The sequence below is a fragment of the Dendropsophus ebraccatus genome, chromosome 9, assembly GCF_027789765.1.
Source record: "Dendropsophus ebraccatus isolate aDenEbr1 chromosome 9, aDenEbr1.pat, whole genome shotgun sequence".
Classification (NCBI taxonomy): domain Eukaryota; kingdom Metazoa; phylum Chordata; class Amphibia; order Anura; family Hylidae; genus Dendropsophus; species Dendropsophus ebraccatus.
In genome coordinates, this window is record NC_091462.1 from 17,671,690 (window position 1) to 17,689,680 (window position 17,991).

A 17,991-nucleotide genomic window follows, 5' to 3' on the forward strand; every position below is an offset into this window, starting at 1 on the left:
AGAGTTCCCTTTTAAGATGACAATCCCCCCCCCCCCCCCCCACACACACACACACACCACCCCCGGATCCCACATAACTCAGAAGATTCATTTGGAACAAAGCAAATTTGTTCATATTTCCCCAAAAATTCTAATAAATCTGAAACTTTTCTAATTGAGCAAATAGTTCTGTATGGTGACCTTAGAGGGTGATATGTGGCTCTTCAGAGTAATATCTTAGTATGAGGACCTCAGAGGGTCATATGGGTCTCTTCAGAGTAATAGCTCAGTATGATGACCTTAGAGGGTGATACGTAGCTCTTCAGAGTAATATCTTAGTATGAGGACCTCAGAGGGTCATATGGGACTCTTCAGAGTAATAGCTCAGTATGATGACCTTAGAGGGTGATACGTAGCTCTTCAGAGTAATATCTTAGTATGAGGACCTCAGAGGGTCATATGGGTCTCTTCAGAGTAATAGCTCAGTATGATGACCTCAGAGGGTCATATTGGACTCTTCAGAGTAATAGCTCAGTATGATGACCTCAGAGGATCATATGGGACTCTTCAGAGTAATAGCTCAGTATGATGACCTCAGAGGGTCATATGGGACTCTTCAGAGTAATAGCTCAGTATGATGACCTCAGAGGGTCATATTGGACTCTTCAGAGTAATAGCTCAGTATGATGACCTCAGAGGGTCATATTGGACTCTTCAGAGTAATAGCTCAGCATGATGACTTCTGAGGGTTATATGGGACTCTTTAGAGTAATAGCTCAGCATGATGACCTCAGAGGGTCATATGGGTCTCTTCGGAGTAATAGCTCAGTATGATGACCTCAGAGGGTCATATGGGACTCTTCAGAGTAATAGCTCAGTATGATGACCTCAGAGGATCATATGGGACTCTTCAGAGTAATAGCTCAGTATGATGACCTCAGAGGGTGATACGTGGCTCTTCAGAGTAATAGCTCAGTATGATGACCTCAGAGGGTCATATGGGTCTCTTCAGAGTAATAGCTCAGTACGATGACCTCAGAGGGTCATATTGGACTCTTCAGAGAAATAGCTCAGCATGATGACCTCAGAGGGTCATATTGGACTCTTCAGAGTAATAGCTAAGCATGATGACCTCAGAGGGTCATATTGGACTCTTCAGAGTAATAGCTCAGCATGATGACCTCAGAGGGTCATATGGGACTCTTTAGAGTAATAGCTCAGCATGATGACCTCAGAGGGTCATATGGGTCTCTTCAGAGTAATAGCTCTGTAAGATGACCTCAGAGGGTCATATGGGTCTCTTCAGAGTAATAGCTCAGTTTGATGACCTCCGAGGGTCATATAAGACTCTTCAGAGTAATAGCTTAGCATAATGACCTCAAGGGTCATATTGGACTCTTCAGAGTAATAGCTCAGCATGATGACCTCTGAGGGTCATATTGGACTCTTCAGAGTAATAGCTCAGCATGATGACCTCAGAGGGTCATACAGGACTCTTTAGAGTAATAGCTCAGTATGATGACCTCAAGGGGTCATATGGGACTCTTCAGAGTAATAGCTCAGCATGACCTCCGAGGGTCATACGGGACTCTTCAGAGTATCTGAAATGAATTTTGGGAGGGTTGCTCATCTGTGGTTTAGATGATATATAATTCTTTTGTGTATTGCAGTATCTAAACTCCGGGGCTGGAGGACTGGCTGGAGCGTTCATCCACGAGAAGCATTCTAGCACCATTAAACCATCGTATGTATTATTCTTGTTTTAACTGCTGTGACCCTGACAAACATACAGTTCTAGGAGAGCACCATGCGGCTACGCCTCCAGTCAGCTGGACTGGTCAGCTATTGGTGAGACAACTAATGGCATATACAGCAATATGCCATTAGGGAACCCCAAGGCTACCCCTGTAATCCTGCATCTTGCCAGCAGTGCAGTGGAGAAGATGGCAGTATATTGCATTGGACTGTAGGGGGGTAATCTATGACTCTGGATGAAGGGCTCCATATGGGAGTTCTTTTTATGAAAACATATCTGGCGCTGAGGTATCATAATCACTTATAAAGGTAGCCCAGCATCAGACCCCCTGCATTCTCTGAGCTATGTCCTATGGATACTAAGGATAGGGCATAACTACTCCAGATGGGAATACTTCTTTAAAGGTTGTCCAGGCTTGAAAAAAAAAAAAGAAAAGGAAAAAAAAAGCAACATGGCACTTTCTTACAGAAACAGCACCACTTCTGTCCTTGGTTTGGGTATGGGCTTTACTGCTCAGTTCCTTTGAAGTGAATGGAGCTGAATTGTAATACCACACACATCCTGAGGACAGGGGGGGGGGCGCTGTTTTCTTAAGAAAGTACTGTAGCTGTGCTTTATCTATTCCTGGATAACGCTTTTATGTTACATTAATGTTTTTGATAGATCGTGTAGATTTGAATGTACCCTAAAGCCCCTTTTACACAGGCCGATTATTGGGAAGAAGCGTCGCTACACTACATGCCTTCTTTCGGACGATAATCGGCCACGTAAAAGTGTCAGTGATCAACCGAGGAGCAGGAATAGGCCTGATCCTCGGCTGATCGCATCTTCTGTGCCGCTCTAAAATACTGTATATGTGTAAACAGGGGATGTGCACTCAATAGCAATATATTTTAATTTTAATTTTTCAATAGGCCCCCGAACAATACAGTGATCCTTAGTGCGGCCTGGTCATGTGACTGCTCATGCCTTCTGAAGGCACTGCAGACGAGCGCTGATCATCAAGATCCTTGTACAGCCCCATACTGGGTAAAATAAATCCCTCTTTGTACCTTGCACTTCTACTGCAGCGTCCGGGGTTGAAGGGGTCCCAATGCTGGTCCCCTAGGCACTGTCAAGGTGTCACCATGTGTTGCTGCTCTCTGTAAGAGCTGGTAAGGCGTTGTCCACACCAATGGGAAATAAGTCCAGAGAGTCAGGGTTGGCAGGAAACAGCAGCTTCTTTACTGGAGAAATTATGGGTGCAAAACAGTACAGGCAAAGCACTGAGCCGGCTTCTCCAGTCTCGACCTGCAACGAAAAGGCCTAAGCTAGCGTTCTTCTTCTAGGTTTCTGCAGCCTTGTGCTCTGGACAAATGACTGGTGACCCAGGGTCTGTAGAGTCAGTGTCTTCTTCTTTGTCTTTTGTGTGGTCTGGCAGAGTCTCTCCACCCCTATACTCTCTATATGCAGAACAGGCTACTCACTGACTCCTCCTTTTATAGTGTTTAGTAAGAAAACTAGAACCTTCTAGTTGTCGACTGAAGTGGAGAAGAACAGCCTAAATAGATACAATGTTTCAAACTTTAGTCTACCATAGACTTGTATTGAGTTTCCATACAAGTCTATGGGAATGACACAACAGCTTCTTTCTAGTCAAAAACAACATTGAAAGGGTCAACAAAAGGTCTATTTTTTTTCCCTCCAAAAGTTTCCCTCCCAAAACTGCACACTATCTCACCGCAACAGTGAAAAACTAGCGGCTTCTTGTGTCATAACTTGGCTTTGTATTAACCCCTTCAGAGTATGGTGCCGGGACAGTGCAATTATAGTCAACATAACAAAGACACATTACATAACAAAAAAGGTTCAATAATACAAAACATCACAAGTGTGCACAACAGAAAGACACAGTGCAAGTTAACCCTTGCGATGGCCTTCCATTATAGCAAAGGTCCAGGATCAGAGGTATCCTTAAGGCCCTATTCCACGGGCCGACTGTGAGGAGCAAATCATCGCTGTCAGCGGTCGTTTGCTCTTCCTCCCCCGCTGCGAGGGGGCTGCCCGGGTGATCGCTAGATCGTCCAGGCAGCCCATAGAGGATAGTGGCGGCCTGCTGCCACCACTCCTATTCCACGAAGTGATGGCAGTAGATCGCTGCTATCACAGTCGATTGTTTTTCAATATGATTGAAAGACAAACGACTGCAGCGATCAGCCTTCTATTCCACGGGACGATTATCGGCCGTAACGGGCCTTTACTACATCATAGCCATGTACCATCTTTCTTATACGCTTGGTTGGTCTATGGGCCGGGTTCATTTTGCCTTCTCCTTTTATGACTCCAGAGGTCGGTGCAGGCCGCGGCCCCTCCGACCTTCGTCGTCTTCCATATCCCCCCCCCCCCTCTCTCTCTGGTCAGTCATTGTAAGTTGGCGTTCCCGAGTATCTCACGCTGCGATGTTTGATCTGAACTCTGCTATATCGTCTCTGTAATGTCAAAACATTGCGGCTGTCGCCTGCTGAGCCCACGAGCTGTTTTCTACATACAGTAGCGAGTGTTTGTCTGGAATGAGCTCATTCGGCGGCTGCGGTAATTGAGGATAATGATTTTTATTTCCCTTTCATTCCAGGTTGGTCGGCTGGTGGGGTCACGAGTTCAGATCCAGATTCAGCATGGAGAACAGTACGTACTTGTGTTCTGATAAAACATCCCCGGCCTTTAATGTGGCAGCGTCTCCATAAAACAACGTGCTCAGCACATCATTTCATTCAGCGCACAGCCAGGGCAAGGAAGACGGCCGCTCCGCTAATCCTTCATGATGTCCGGGGCCAGCAGCCGACTCTGCACTTAGGTTTTCCGCCTTGATCTTTAAATGGACCTGTCATTCCTGTATGGAAGAAACATTGCTGTTTTTAAGACCTCAGATACACATTTGTCTGGTTGCCAGTCTTGTACAAGGCCTTTAAGACTAACATAAGTCCCGTCAAATGTGTCAGATTGAGCCCTATAAGTACTGATGTAGCAGGGATGAGTTTGTCATGTCGCCTAATTCTCCTTGCTGTTACAGTGTGTGGTCTGTTGATTTTTATAGGAATGCAGTACTTTTATTTTAGAAGAGTTTGCTCCAAATACAGCGCCATCTTTGTCTGCAGGTTGGGTGTGGTATTGCAGCCTAGTCCAATTCACTTCAATGGGCAGGTGTGGTGCTGTTTTTTTGGAAGAAGCACCTGGACAACCCCATGCTTCTGACATCATCTTGTATACAGGTGTAAGCCTGGACGTAATTCTTTATAAGAGACGTTACATGACAAACTCAGCTCTGCTACATCTGCACTAAGTTAAAATAGGATAATGGCTGCAGTAGAGACCTTAAAGTTACATGGAAGTTTTACTTTTTATTGACTTTCAGGGTGCAGCAAAAAAAATTAAAAACACTGATTTGTGCGGAACCAGCGTGTACAAATCACAGCAAAATTCATTGACATGTGTTGGCACAGCTCAGGGGCCCAGTTGCTCCCCAGTGGATCAGACTGAGAAGAGCAAGAGTAGACTAAAAAATCTGGTAATTTGAGGCAGTTTCCAAAGGCCTATCGCTACAAGGGACTTATGGCCCCAGTATGAACAATCCCTAATCCTTAATTGCTGCTTTTCAAAAATCTCCAGTCTTCCAGTACTTATCAGCTTCTGAAAGTCCTGCAAGAAGTGGTGTATTCTTTTTGGTCTGACACAGTGCTCTCTGCTTTCACCTCTGTCCATGTCAGGAACTATCCAGTATGCAAAAGAACACTGCAGAGACACCATCACATGTCTCGACCTCAGTGAACTAGCCAGACCTTCCCTCCGGGAAGGAACAACCAAGCCAAAGGCGTTCTCCAGTCAAGGAAACCACCTCAGCAAGGTATCCATCCACAGACAGCTGTTTCGGGGTTTTTGCCCCTCATCAGTGTGGAGTAGGTTTCTGGCTAGTGGGAGCAATGACCCGAAACAGTTGTCTGTGGATGGATACCTTGCTGAGGTGGTTTCCTTGACTGGAGAACGCCTTTGGCTTGGTTGTTCCTTTCCGGAGGAAAGGTCTGGCTAGTTCACTGACGTCGAGACATGTGATGGTGTCTCTGCAGTGTTCTTTTGCATATTTGATTTCCCAGGGGGCAGTGTTCTAGAATACACTGACGTTGAGACACGTGATGGTGTCTCTGCGGTGTTTTGGTTGATCTCCCTGAGGTCAACCAGCGTTCTTTTGCAGGAGCTATCCAGAGCAGGAGAGGTTTTCTATGGGGATTTGCTACTGCTTTGGACAGTTCCTGACATGGACAGAGGTGGCAGCAGAGAGAACTGTGAAAGAATGCACCCCTTTCTGCAGGACATACAACAGCTGAAGTACTTAAAGACTTGAGAATTCATAAGTTAATTACAAATCTATATAACTTTCTAAACCAGTTGATTTGAAAGATTTTTTTTTGTAGGAATACCCCTTTAAATGGGCAATGTCCTAGCAACATGCAAAAAGTTTTGATCAGTCTGAGTCTCACATCAGTGACTACATAGCTGAGGTCTTCTCTCTGCTCTGTCTAATGATCTATAGACCCCGGATGAGACTCTAAACACCCAAATCACTATTTTGGTAATAGTGGTTGTACTTGAGAGAGATTGCAAAGAGGGATAAACAATCACATGTACAAAAGTCTTTGCCTCATGCCCAGACCATATCTGTAAGTGCGACTTGTGGCTCAACCTCAAACATTTGAATGACCGACAGCCCATACGAATACTTGTCTCCGACCCTCTAAACCAATACAGAGCACACATTACCCCCCCCCCCCCCAGTATTCTCAGCAGTAAAGATAAGTGCTGGAGAGAGAGGTGAGGAGAGGTGAGTATGTGTTATTGATGCGCCACCTGCTCTTCTTGGAGTTTCTAAAAGAGACTTAAGGGCCCATATCACTGTCTGTGCAGCCCTGGATATAAGGGATGACAATTTATTTACAGTGTATGGCCATGTTCACACAACGTAAGTTCCGCAGTAATCACGGTCGTTGTTGCAACGGCCGTGATTAGTATGGAACTTTCCTTGTGCTGCATGCTGAGGGAGTCCTGGTTGGAGTGTATACACATGGTACCCACTCCAGCCGGGATCCCTAGCGGCGCCGTGAGAAACTGACATGTCAGTTTTCTGCGCCCACTATTCAATGAATAGCGGCCGCAGAAAACCCTGTCAGTGCACAGAGTGGAGCGAGCAGCTCTGGCCACACGATCCATTGTGTGCAGTGGGGAATTCGACCGGGTCACGGAATGGCTGGTCTCATACAGCGTCTCAACATAGCCTATGTTTGTTTGTTGGTTAATTGTTTAACACTATACTAAATGATGATGATGATGATGATAATAATTAATATTTTGCTGTTTTTCCCCAGAATTACAATTGAGCCAAGGTGTTGACGGCTTCCGATTATCCAATCCCCCGATTTTATTGGTGTGTTCCCTGCATGCAAGTCTGGAGGTAAATGGTTAAATATAGAAAATCCCATGTTACAAGCTATTTTTGCATAAAATCTCTCGTCCAGTGACGACTTTGGGTACAGCACTGACTACTTAAAATGGAAAGATGTGGAACTGAGGAAAAAGGTCTGTTTCTTTTTTGCAGAAACAGCGACATTTTTTGGTTGTTTGTGTCAGGTATTGCAGCTCATGTGTAATACTAAGAAGAGCCCATGGAGGAATGAGCTAGAGGTGCATAGATTTGTGTTGAGAGACATCATGCGTGTGACTCAATGTGTATGCTACATGTATCTGAAGGTAGTATAAGAGAGGAAAGGCTGAGTTCAGGCATTTGTATTATTTTGTATTTTTATATAAATATTGTTTAATAGCTGCTTGAACAAAGAAAACCTATGAGCCCTTCTTCCCCCTCCCACTTATAGAGGAAAACTATGAGCCCTTCTTCCCCCTCCCACTCATAGAGAAAGCCTATGTGCCCTTCTTCCCCCTCCCACTCAGAGGAAAACTATGTGCCCTTCTTCCCCCTCCCACTCATAGAGAAAGCCTATGTGCCCTTCTTCCCCCTCCCACTCATAGAGGAAGCCTATGAGCCCTTCTTCCCCCTCCCACTTATAGAGAAAGCCTATAAGCCCTTCTTCCCCCCTCCCACTTATAGAGGAAGCCTATGAGCCCTTCTTCCCCCTCCCACTCATAGAGGAAGCCTATGAGCCCTTCTTCCCCCTCCCACTTATAGAGGAAGCCTATGAACCCTTCTTCCCCCTCCCACTTATAGAGGAAGCCTATGAGCCCTTCTTCCCCCTCCCACTTATAGAGGAAGCCTATGAAACCTTCTTCCCCCTCCCACTTATAGAGGAAGCCTATGAGCCCTTCTTCCCCCTCCCACTCATAGAGGAAGCCTATGAGCCCTTCTTCCCCCTCCCACTTATAGAGAAAGCCTATAAGCCCTTCTTCCCCCTCCCACTTATAGAGGAAGCCTATGAGCCCTTCTTCCCCGTCCCACTCATAGAGGAAGCCTATGAGCCCTTCTTTCCCCTCCCACTTATAGAGGAAGCCTATGAACCCTTCTTCCCCCTCCCACTTATAGAGAAAGCCTATAAGCCCTTCTTCCCCCTCCCACTTATAGAGGAAGCCTATGAGCCCTTCTTCCCCGTCCCACTCATAGAGGAAGCCTATGAGCCCTTCTTTCCCCTCCCACTTATAGAGGAAGCCTATGAACCCTTCTTCCCCCTCCCACTTATAGAGGAAGCCTATGAGCCCTTCTTCCCCCTCCCACTTATAGAGGAAGCCTATGAACCCTTCTTCCTCCTCCCACTTATAGAGGAAGCCTATGAGCCCTTCTTCCCCCTCCCACTTATAGAGGAAGCCTATAAGCCCTTCTTCCCCCTCCCACTTATAGAGGAAGCCTATGAGCCCTTCTTCCCCCTCCCACTCATAGAGGAAGCCTATGAGCCCTTCTTCCCCCTCCCACTTATAGAGGAAGCCTATGAACCCTTCTTCCCCCTCCCACTTATAGAGGAAGCCTATGAGCCCTTCTTCCCCCTCCCACTTATAGAGGAAGCCTATGAACCCTTCTTCCCCCTTCCACTTATAGAGGAAGCCATACTCAGCAATACAACAAATAACAATTATACTTATAGTTCTAACATCTCACTGCCAGTTCACTAGAAACTAATAAGTCCTGCTATACCACTTGTCATCAACAGATGGCAATAAACTTATAAACTCACCCATAGTAATTAAAATAAAACATATAAACCTGGCAACTCATTTACAAAAATCATAGCAGAAGGAATCTGAGCGATCTGATTGGCTGCACAAGGTGACGCTTATGGGTTTTGGGTGCAACTTCTTTGATGTTCTCAGCAATCCCCCTGTCCCTCCCCCCCTCTTAACCCACCCAACACATTTTGACAATTATACGATATAATGTCCATGTAACCTATTTCTATACAATAAACAATTAAAATAAAAATTATAATCTGCAGCATTAAAAAAAAATCCCTCTAAGACGGACGTCCCGGCGGAGGCGCAATAAAAAATCTCAAGGACACGAGTAAAACAAATGAACTTTCCCTACTCATCGAGTTCCGAATGCTTTTAGAGCGGAGCCATTTATAACGTTCCTGAACGCTGATTGTTTGTATCATTTTCTACATCGTAACTTAATGCTTCATCTGTAACAACAGAAGCTGTTAAGCCAAATCCTGAAAGCTTTTTACATGAATTTTCGCTGCTAAATTAGGCAAATTTGACCTGGGAATCCGAGTACAGATAGAAGATTTCACACCGGGGGCTCATTTGCACAAAGTACCTCACTGTAAAGACTCTATAAAAATCATATTTTCCCTTCTTTTTTTTTTTTTTCCTTTTGCTTTTAGTTCATCAATGTGAGACTACAGGGTTTTTCATTTATGAACTTATGTCACCACGTAGCTGCTATGTGTCTATGTCATTAAATCCGCTGCGGGGAGTCTCCAGCGATGAGTCGAGAGCTCAGTGATTCTCCTTTTTATGGCTGATTTTACCCTTTTTGGCACGGTGACTTAGGCTTTCCGAATGCTAATTGCTGCCGTAGAACCTCAGCAAAATGGATCTAACCGTTACCAGCTAAGTCCCAGCTCCCGGTGCAATCAAGGAAATGGATCCACAACGCTTTAATGCTGCGAGAATAAATTTCGGAGAATTTAGAACGGGCTCGGCGGCTTGCTGTATAAGGGAGTTTAAGGTGGATTCTGTCCCATTGTTATTGTCTATTTTACTTGCAGGGATTATTTGATGTGTAAATATTTAGATTTTAGAATGTGATTTTAAATGGGAAATAGCTTTATTGACAAGTATAGATGTAACGCAGCACAATAAAAGTCACATACATATTATGTAGTACAAGAGGATAACAGCGAGGCGAGGGCGTTACAATATACATTATGCATTGGGTTACGTTGAAGAAGTTGTCCGGGAAAAATTACCTTTTGCCTATCCATAGGATAGTGGAAAAAAAAGAGATTGCGGGGGTCGACCTCTGTACCCCCCCCCCACACACACACCACCACCACCACCACCACCACCACCACCAATCTCCATATTTGCCCCCGGCTTCTTTCTTATGAATACAGGTGGATGTACGGCATGTGACCCACAACTCTATTCTTTCCTAGGGAGACGCCAGAGAGAGCCGAGTGCATCACTTTTTCTGCTTACTTGCTTCTAGATAGGGATAGGGAAAAGTTTGGATAGGGAAAAGTTAAAAATTAACTTAACATTCCGATAAAGCATCACATCAATGAGCAATGGGATGATTGGTGATGGAGAGGTATAAAGACGCCTTTTTTTTGGAAGACAGACACATCTTCTTCATCATTTTCCATATTGGTCATAGTGGTGTAGTCTGAGAGCAGACTGTAGTAGTCTTGGACCTCCATTCTGTCCCAGTTCATACACAGACATCCACAAAGCATCCTTAAAGGTGTTATCCAAAGATAGAAAAAAAACACAGCTACTCTGTTGCAGAAACAGTGCCCCTCGGTCCTCAGGTTGTGTGTGGTATTACAGCTTAAACTTCATTCACTTCAATGGAACTGAGCTGCAAATCCACACCCAAACTGAGGATAGGAGAGGTGATGTTTCTGTAAGAAAGTGGTCATTTTTATTTAAGCCTGGATAACCCCTTAAAACAGTTCATAAGGCCATAACCATTGACCAAATTGATTTAAGGCACAGATCTATAAAGTACTGAATAGTTTGGTAAGATTTGTGTAGAAAACACTGCCAAAAATGGTGCAAGAGAGTTTCCTAAATAAATAGACAAGTCAGCAAGTACCTGGTGTTCCGTATTCTTTGGGTATGCATGTTTAGTGTTCCAGAGCCACTGTGCCAGTACTGTCTGTTGTCAGGTGTGTACTATGTGTATTTCTATGTTTTGGGCTGAAGGTCGGCATTTGACTCTCCACCAGTGTCTCATGTGTACTTAGCACTGCTGAAGGGAATATAATAGGTTAACACTGCACTTGTGTCCTGATTAGAGATGAGCGAACCTGGAGCATGCTCGAGTCCATCCGATCCCGAACTTTCGGCATTTGATTAGCGGTGGCTGCTGAAGTTGGATAAAGCCCTAAGGCTATGTGGAAAACATGGATATACTGTTGTCATTGGCTGTATCCATGTTTTCCAGACAACCTTAGAGCTTTATCCAAGTTCAGCAGCCACCGCTAATCCGGTTCCGAACTTGGTTCGCTCATCTCTAGTCCTGATGTGTTTGCCACTTTATTTACCAATCCTTGTGCTTCCACCTATTCACACACTTCCACCTATCACACACCCAGGTTAAGCCCGTTCCAGAAAGTTGCCCACCAATGGCATATTATTCCAATCTTCTCCTATAAAGCTCCCTGATTGTTCCAGGTGGGTGTCTTCCATCCTAGAGGTGGTTATAGTGAGGACTTCTAGCTAATTGGCCTTCCTGTTCTATTATGCAATGCTAAAGCCTAAGGAGGGGTAAGTACTACTAAGGGTCAACCTTGCCTATGTCTGGGGTGACTATTCTTCTTTCAAGTCAGGACATTCCTACCACTACAGCTTCACCTGCACTTCACAGCCAAAGTACTCCATTGGTATTCGTCATCTCGGGTAATCTTGATTGGTTAGCTACACTCAGCTGTGCAAGCCCGGGACCCGTGCTACCAGAACTGGCACACTCTGATCTCTCTGGCAAGAGGTGTATTCTCCAAACCATGAGTACGGGTAGCTCTTCTATCAAGCATTCTTCAGTCAAATCACCCTGGCAGAGTTCTATTACTAATTAGACAAAGGACCCCTCGGTAGCCCGCTAGCCTTTTTTACAAGTCTAATACAAGCCTAACCTTTACCTCAAAACCCATGTGTCAGTGTATCTGGGGGGCCAATACCACTTCTGGCCACTGTGACTAGAGATGATCGAAAAGCAGAAAATCTTAGGTTCCCTCGAACTTGAACCTTGCCAAACCTTCCGCATTTGATTCCTGATGCCTTCTTGACCCCGCCTGGAATTCTGGCGGAATACAGCCTATTACCTAGGCTGAATCCCGGAATTCCAGGCGGTACCCAGACTGTCTCCTGTCTCCAGGAAGGCATCAGGAATCAAATGCGGAAGGTTCAGCAAGGTTCCAGTTCGATAGAACCTAAGTAGTGATGAGCGAATAGTGAAATATTCGAATATTCAATATTCGTATGAATATCTCCCGAATATTTGATCGAATATTCGATCCCATTAAAGTCCATGGGAACAAGTATTCGATTATTGAAAAAACATCTACCTCTTGGAGGTAAAAACCGGAAGCTGGGGAATTTGAACGCTTATCGAATATTTATCGAATATTCAGCGAACTATTCGATAATATTCAATAGATAGAATACCTTACTATAGATATTCGATCGAACAGTATTTGCTCATCACTAAACCTAAGATTTTCCACTGTTCGATTATCTCAAACCGCGACAAGTCCCTAGTTGGTACACTACAACCTAGCCCACTGCTAACACCTAGCACCCCGTGTCACTGCACATGAAATTCTCAAGAGCTGACCCCCTTTGAATGGCTATCAGTATAGGTCATCGATGTGTGATCATCAGAGTGCCAAAACAGATCAGCTCTCATAAACAGCTTATAATTCCCAAAGTGCTTAAATGGAGCAGAAGAGGGTTAGATTAGTCCACTGAGGCCTGTAGTACAACTCACCCCCTTCACATTCCATATATTGGAGGATATAAGCACTCATGATGAAGGTAAAAAATTACCTTCACTTTCAGCGTTCCTGGCCCTATGGGAAACTAACAGCAGGCAAGGCTAGAGTCTTCTAACTTGCTGTTAGTTTCCCTGTAAGGGCCATATGACACGACCCAATATCCTTGGTTAGAAAGTGCCAATCTGTTAGATCAGCACTTGCTTCTAGAGCCTATTATACGGCTCGATTATTGTGCAACACATAAGCGTTAATGTAAAATAATGAAGACGTATACTTACCTCCCCACGTTTCTCCAGTGTCCTCCAACCTTATCTATTGGATTCCCTGGTCACCACAGCTGCAGTTTACACTTCCGGTTCCGTCTCTGAAATGACAGGACAATCAGCCAATCATTGGCTTAGACAGGACAATGCCACAGCCAGTGATCAGCTGAGCAGTCTGTCACTTTTGAGACGGGTTTGGAAGTGCCTGAGGCAGCTGAGGTGAGCGGAGAATCCCTTAAACAAGACAGCAGGATATCGGAGAAACATCAACAGGTAAGTATTAATCTTTATTATGTTCTTTACACTGTAATCAGCCATTGGCCGCACATCATTTGCATGTAGCAATGCACTGCCGGTGGGCGATGATTTTTAAAACACATTGAAAAGCAACAATGAGCTGATGATTGGCTCCTTGTTGTCTTTATTACACATGATGATATCTGCCCGAATCGGCATCATTCTAATAATCATTCTTTTTAAAAGGGCCGTAAAACCGGACAGATGTGTCTCAGTGGCGTAGCCACCATTTAGGCAGACCACGGGACTGCTATGAGGCCCTGTAGCAAGTGAGTGGGCAAAACAGCTTTTTGAGTACCTAAAATTCCTTGTACTGATTTCTGCAAAAAAAATTAAAATGACAGTGAAGTGCAGAGTTAACCCTTTATACTTCCTTCAGCTGCGCAAAGTACATAAGGAACAGTGAGATGCCTAGTGGCTGAAAGTAAAGTGCAAACCTTCAGCCCAGAGCAGAAACATACATAGTACCTGACAACAGGTGTGCTGGGACAGTAGGGTCACACCTGCTCTGGGACATTACATAGCAGGGATGCACAGGCTGCCAAGGAAGGTAAGGGTTTCCTTCCTCCGCCCTGTAAAGTGCCATGCTGCCTGACACCGAGAGCGTTAAAGTGTCACTGTTGTTTATTTTATTTTATTTTTTGCAGAAATCAATAGTACAGGTAATTTTAAGAAACTTTGTAATTGGATTTATTAGCCAAAAAATGATTTTTTTTCATGAAAAGCAGTTTGAAGCTCTCCCCCCTGTCTTCATGGTTTTCTCTGGAGAGGGAAGGGGGGGGGGGGGGGTAGAGGGAGATGAGGCATCAAAACAGGACAACAAAGAGTTAATTTACAGCTACATCACTGGGCTATCTTCGTCTATGTGCATTTTTTATTTTTTTTTATCAATCACGATAACTCAACAAGTAAAGATAAGGCACCAAGTTTACTTGCAGTTCAGGGAGAAAACATTGTTATATCACAATGAAGCAAATGACCGGCTTGGCTGTGCCCCATTTACAGTAATTGTTATTATTACACGTTATTACGGTGGACGAGTCGCGTATTTCTCCTCCCACCTGGGCAGCTGTACTTTTCATCACCGCACTTTATAATCTTCTGTTACTTTATTATTGGCGGCTCCCTGAGCTGTAAATGGAGCTTTTTCTATCTAAGTGATTATTCTGTTTTTCCATTTCCATTTTAATTTTTTTTTTTTCCTCTCTCTTCTTCACAGGTTTTCAATCAAACCAGCATGAAGGCCTTACGGGAAAAGTCCGTTCTCCTGACCGGCTATCTGGAGTATTTAATTAAACATTATTACAGTGAAAATACGGCTGAACCCAAGAAACCTTATGCAAAAATAATCACGCCCTCTCACTTTGAAGACAGGGGATGTCAGCTCTCCCTGGCTTTTTCCGTGCCTATAAAAGCTGTTTACAAAGAACTCGAAAAGAGAGGCGTTGCGGTACGTGATATTGTCCGTTGTCAGAGACGTGTTTGCAAATTAACAATGTCAATAGCTTTTTTATTTAATAAAATTGCACTTGACCCGGTAATCACATTAAGATTACAAAGTTTTGCCAAACGTTCCACTTAGGGAATGTTGACTCGCTTGTATTTCTTTGTCGGATGACATTGTAATTTTTTATTTTTATTTTTTTCATTTTGAAGGAAATTATTATGATTTTTTAACAATTGGCTAAAATAACAAAGGGAAGATCAGAAATTTAAATGGGCATTGTCAATAAGTAAAACTTTTGATAGGTCAGAGAGATACATAAGTTTTGATCAGTCGGGGTCTGAGCGTTCCGATGCTATCCTGCCTCTAGCGGTACTTTGAGGTTGCCATTTGTTATAAAAGGGTATTATTTGTAAAGGGGGTTCTCCGATTAAAACTTACTTGGGGGTTCTGCCCTCTAGTGATCTCCAGATCTCCACCCCCACCCCCCTTTGTGCTCCTTTGTGTTAAATACAGCTGCAAGATGGAACTGCCAAGAACAGGAGGTGGCAGCAGAGAGCACTGTGTCAGACTTGAAAGAATACACCACTTCCTGCAGGACATACAGCAGCTGAAAAGTACCGGCAGGCTTGAGATTTTTAAATAAAAATAAATTACAACTCTGTACAACTTTCTGACACCAGTTGATTTGAAAAAACTCTCCCGGAATACCCATTTCATCACCAAAACAGCAAAAATAAATAATATGAAGAAGAAGAGCAACAACAACGAACAAGACAATGGCATTTGAATTTCCATTCTTTTTACCCCCTTCATATCAATCAGTATAAAAGTAGTGTAAAAAATCCCCTGAAGCTTTCTCATAATGAAAAATAATAAACTTTTTTTGACTATTTCCTAGTGAAGTTACAGGGGTTATGCAGAATTATAAAAACCTCTTGTTTGTACCAGAAAAAGCATCCCCACTTGTTCTTTGATTGCATTTGGTATTGCTGTTCAGTTTTACGGAAATGAATAGACTGAGCTGCAATACCACAAACAGCCTGTAAACAAGAGTGGCACTGTTTTGGTTAAAAAAAAAGATGTGTTTTTCTAATTTTTAAAAGTCCCTCTAATATTAAACCAATGTGTCTTAAGAAAAATGTGATATTAAAAAAAAATACTCTCCTACCCCAGTCCAACACATCCTCTGTTCTGATTGGTCCCGTCCAACTCGACACTTCTTCTTCTTGGTCCAGATGACACATGATTCCTGCAGGAACCGCCCTGCTCAGCCAGTCACCGGCTGCATCAGTGTCCCACCAGCGTCAATGACTGTCCGGTGATAAAAGCAAATATTCTAAAATTTACTAAAACTCAGATGTTTTGTCTTCTCTTGCAGTGTGACTTGCGTGAGCCCAATGGTCTGCGGATCGCACCGGTACCTCTCTACAACACTTTCCATGATGTCTTCAGGTTTATTCAAATTTTGGGAGAAGCTCTGGCCTCTGTTAGAAACTCACCAGATAGCAACGTTATAGAACAGTAAAGTTTTACTCACTGTCACTTATTTTACATATTTCATTCACAGATGTTTAAATTTTTTTTTTGTATTTATGATATAAAAAATAAAGGCAAAAAGTTCTTATTTTATTCCATCGTTCCATAATTGTTTCAGGCAACCAATCCTAGCTCAGAATGTGCTATGATGAATATAAAGCTCCGCTGGATAAATGTCAAAACAGCATTCAAAATACACCTTTGTTGCCTGTGTGTGTGTGTGTTTTTAATTTAATAAAAAAAAAACTTTCTTTGGACTGTGAAAGAGGCGGGGCCTATCATTCCCTGGGCTCTAGCACCACTACACCTCAGTGTGCTGTATGCCCGCCCCTTATATAATCAGTAAGATGCACTGTGCATACAGCACAGTGAGGCGTAACGGTGCTAGGGCCCAATTAACAGTAGGCTCCGCCTCTTTGACACTATACACATAATAATGTTTTTTGTTTTGTTTTTTTTAATAAAAATAACAGACACAGGCAACAAAAGTATGCTCTGAATGCTTTCATAAATACCTATCCACCAATGCTGCCAGCTTGGCTAGAAGTAAGGGGGTGACAGATTGACTTTAAGTTCCATCTAGAGGTCATTGCAGTAGAATTTTATCATGCTGATGCTGACGACGGCCCTGACTACCGCTAATATTTATTAAAAGAGGCGGGCCGACTCCCCTTCTCGCCTTCTCTAAGTTTCTAAGAAGCCTCATTCATTCATTTTGGAAAGGCCTGCCCGTCTTCTTCTTTCCACACTCTGAAGTTCCTAATTATTATAAATTTATTTATAAAGCGCTCTTAATTCCAGAGCGCTATACAATAGATAGGGGTAACAAACAGGAACATTACTAAATCAAAACACATTACATGAAGGCAAATGGCAGACTGGTACATGGGGAGGAGGACCCTGACCGCGAGGGCTTACAATCTATAAGATAATGGGAGAGAAACAGGAGGTAAAGTGCAGCCATTCAAGTGTGATGCAGAATTATTGTAGGTTGTAGCCTACTTTGAAGAGATGGGTTTTCAGGTTACTTTTAAAGGACTTTATGGTGGATGAGAGACGGATGTGTCGGGGCAGTGACAGCCAGATGTGTTGGGGTAGAGAGTTCCAGAGTACGGGGGAGGCTCGGGCAAAGTCTTGGAGGAGGTTGTGTACGAACAAGTGGGGAGCGTAGAAGGAGGTCACTGGAGGATGGAAGGTTGTGTAAGGGACGGTAGCGGGATATCAGGTCAGAGATGTACGGAGGGGACAGGCTGTGGATGGCTTTGTACGTCATGGTAAACAATTTAAAGTGAATACGTTGGGTAATGGGGAACCAGTGAAGGGATTGGCAAGGGGAGAGGCAGATTGAAGGGAAAGGTGAATGAGTCGGGAAGCAGTGTTAAGGATAGACTGGAGGGGATCAAGGGAGTTAGCTGGAAGGCCAGAGAGGAGGATGTTACAGTAGTCCAAGCGGGAAATAATGAGAGCATGTACCAATAGTTTGGTGGAGTCAGGGGCAAGAAAAGAGCGGATTCTGGA

General features: G+C 43.8%; 1 protein-coding gene across 2 annotated transcripts in view; it reads left to right on the forward strand.

The window, feature by feature from the left end:
• KYNU (kynureninase) overlaps positions 1–16,566 on the forward strand; it is a 75,439-nt gene extending 58,873 nt beyond the window's left edge. The window contains exons 10-14 of one of the 2 annotated variants that reach the window (XR_011364511.1): positions 1,650–1,723; positions 2,650–2,764; positions 4,347–4,399; positions 7,129–7,214; positions 14,710–14,798. Coding sequence is in view for 1 of the 2 variants with exons in the window: in XM_069982661.1 (XP_069838762.1) it covers positions 1,650–1,723; positions 4,347–4,399; positions 7,129–7,214; positions 14,710–14,940; positions 16,316–16,462 (591 nt within the window). In the remaining variant the exon portion in view is untranslated. Of the gene's footprint in view, positions 1–1,649; positions 1,724–2,649; positions 2,765–4,346; positions 4,400–7,128; positions 7,215–14,709; positions 14,941–16,315 lie in introns of those variants that run through there. The other variant, XM_069982661.1, reaches the window with a different exon arrangement.
• The last annotated feature ends 1,425 nt before the right edge of the window (positions 16,567–17,991 follow it).